This window comes from Helianthus annuus, chromosome 17 (assembly GCF_002127325.2).
Source record: "Helianthus annuus cultivar XRQ/B chromosome 17, HanXRQr2.0-SUNRISE, whole genome shotgun sequence".
Lineage (NCBI taxonomy): Eukaryota > Viridiplantae > Streptophyta > Magnoliopsida > Asterales > Asteraceae > Helianthus > Helianthus annuus.
In genome coordinates, this window is record NC_035449.2 from 151,265 (window position 1) to 154,375 (window position 3,111).

Consider the following 3,111-nt stretch of genomic DNA (forward strand, 5'->3'; position numbering starts at 1 on the left):
ATTTATTACGTTTAGTTAGGAGTACATTTGAATCACTTGTTGAGTGATTCTTTTACTCAATCTTGAGCGGTCAACATTGCTATTTTTGTTTCCAAGGTATACTTATGTTATTATTAATGAAGACCTCAAACAAATTTGACTAGCATGTAGGTTCTGAGGTGCTGTAGAGTGATATAATTGATTACTTTAAATTAACCTGGTGCAAAACTACCCTGCCCCCAAGCAGCCTTGCTTATAGGCAACAAAACCCTTTCATTTGGATTTGGACCCGTATCCATTTGGTTCACCATAACATTCCTTGGAGACGAAGATGTTATTATTGTGAAAAATTTGCCACAACGTGTACCATACTACTAATGATTTACGATCTGGGTAGGCTCATGGTGCTCTTGTGTTGAAGGCTCATCCGTAGGGGGGGTGGTATGAGTTGCATCATACATATCATCGAGGTATCGGTAGCATAGGCCCATCAATATAACATAGTGTAGCATAGTGTAGATTACAAAAATCATCTTTTATGTTTTTATCGAATTGCAAACTATGTCATTTACCTTCAAAAATTACATAAAACCCCTTGCTATCCACCATCACCACCAACCAACACCACCATCGCCCCCATCGTTACTACCTCTATGACCTCTGCCACCATAAATGTGGTAAAAAGTGTGGAGAGTGTGGGGAATGAAAGATGAGACCCTAACTGTTTATAGGTGCCTTTTAGGTTCAAGTGATTGGGGTGGGTTACGTAGGTGGCTGTTGGTGCAATCTAGGTTTCTAGTTAACTTCGGGTAGGGGTGGTGGCATTGAGTGCGGACATTGTATTTGGTACGGTGGTCGTTGTGTAAGCTAATGGAGTTTGGGGGTTAGGGTTTACGGTAGTGGGTTGTAGCCGTGGGGGATAATATTGGCGCTGGGTTTAGGTGTCAGAGGTGGAAGGTGGTGGTGGTCGAGGCAGTTAGGTAGTGGTAAGATTCTGGATGAACGAGTTTGGAAAGTCAAACCATTCGGGGGACATCGTGACAAGGGGAGCACATGGCGTGTTTTCAGTTACAATGTAAGCTTGGGCCTAACTTGGGGATAAAGTTTCCTAACCCTATATTAGTCTATATATATTGATATAATTGTGCTTATAATTCCGTGTAGCACCCAAATAATAAATAAGCCCTAGTTGCATCACAGTGGATGCTGGTCTGCCGACCGAACCACCTTAAATCTTCGTGTTCATTTACTGCTTTCGTGTGTGTGTTCAATCCACGCACATGTGCATGCACACACAAAAGCACATCCACATATACAAGCACATCCACATTCACGTTGAAGGTGTATGGTCCCAAATCTCCCACCAGGCTAGACGCAAGTGACAATCACCCATCTCAAATACCCCCATCGACAAGGATCTATGGTTTCAAATGTGTTTCCTGAGTTATTTACGGTTTCAAATGTGTTTCCTGAGTTATTTACAGTTGTAGCACACCAAATATTTGTTATTTGTATTGAGTTAGTATATTGGGATTAAATACTGAACTGGTGGAATTACAGCAAGTTCAGGTTATGCTTCAAGCTGTCTCGATCTCTTTGGAGCCGGATATGTGGCTTTGGGTGGTCTAAAAAACATAATTGATAAATTTAGAGAAAATGGGGTTGAAAGATGATAACCCAATAGTTGAGGATCTCATTCTGCAGCTTTGATAAATTCAGGGTTATTTTCAAATAATGATTCCGAGATGTTTGAAGACCGACAAATGTTCAAAGAAGCAGCACTATGGACATTTGTCGGTCTTTATCGGTCTTCAAACATCTATGAACCATTATTTGAGAATACCCCTGAATTTATCGGAGCTGTAGAATGAGATCCTCCACTGTTGAGTTATCATCTTTCAAATCCATTTTCCCTAAATTTATGGATTTTGTTTTTCAACACGGATGTAATGCAATGACTCCTCTCAATTGAATAGACGGACACTTGCTTCCTCTCAAAGGGTTATGGAGTGGTTATAACAGCTGATCATGTGGAGTTACGCACCGCTTGTCTACCGCATATCATCCGCAAACGAGCGGACAAGTGGAGAACGCGAATCGAGGAGTGAAGAGAGTTTTAGAGAAAACGGTTGGGAAGAGTAGAAAGGATTGGTCCGAGAGGTTGGACGATGCGTTATGGGCATTCCGCACCGCCTATAAGACGCCACTAGGTACGACGCCGTTTATGATTGTTTATGGGAAAGCGTGCCGTTTACCGGTCGAGTTAGAGCATCGAGCTCTTTGGGCACTCAAAACGGTGAATCTTGATTTAACCGAGGCCGCTAGGAAACAATTTTTCCAAATTCATGAGTTGGAGGCGCTTCGTGACGCCGCGTATGATCGGTCGTGGAGCATTAAGGAAAAGTCGAAAGCTTTGCATGATAGAAGGTTACGGAAGTTGAAAGAATTTCGAGTGGGTGATCAAGTGCTTTTATTTAATTCCAGATTGAAATTAATTGCCGGAAAGTTGAAATCGAGATGGTCCGGGCCGTATGTCGTGAAGGAGGTTTTCCCATACGGTACCGTGGAGTTGTTGGATGAAGATAAGTCGAATTCGTGGAAGGTTAACGGACATCGGTTGAAACACTACTTAGGAGGTCCCATCGACACTGCCGAAGAGGAAACCGTTCCTCTTTCTGACCCGCCTAGCACCACCGCGTAGTTTCTTGAATGAAAACTCGAGTGTATAGTTTGTACATTGAGTCGTTTTTCTCGTCGTGTCTTTAGTTAGTGTTTTAGCGTTCTTGCGTCATTGTTTTTTGTGTTTTTCCGTATTTTGCGTACGTATGTGCGTCGTGAGTATTTTTTGCAGGTGTACATTCCTTCACGAAGGCGAAATCAGCAAACGAGCAGCATCACATGTACGTTTTACATTAAAAACACCAAAATAAGTGCAGGGGGCAATTTGGGGATTAATTAAAATCAATTCTGCTGCTAATTGTTACTGTTATCAAACATAATGTTATTGTTTAATGTCCACGTGGGGCGTGTAAGTCTTAATGACAAGTTGACGCGGCCCGTATGGGCTTAAAAGAGTTTTAAAACCTTATGCGCGACGCGGCCCGCCTCCACTTAACCCAAACCTCATGCGGG

The 3,111-nt window shown here is 42.4% G+C and overlaps 1 protein-coding gene across 1 annotated transcript; it reads left to right on the forward strand.

The window, feature by feature from the left end:
* Positions 1-2,203: 2,203 nt before the first annotated feature.
* Positions 2,204-2,680, forward strand: LOC110921261. The gene has a single exon (XM_022165552.1). The coding sequence runs from the start codon at positions 2,204-2,206 to the stop codon at positions 2,678-2,680; it is 477 nt and encodes a 158-aa protein (XP_022021244.1).
* The last annotated feature ends 431 nt before the right edge of the window (positions 2,681-3,111 follow it).

Excerpts from the sequence above, each read along its gene's own strand:
- LOC110921261 (XM_022165552.1), top strand. The coding sequence starts at position 2,204 with ATGATTGTTTATGGGAAAGCGTGCCGTTTACCGGTCGAGTTAGAGCAT.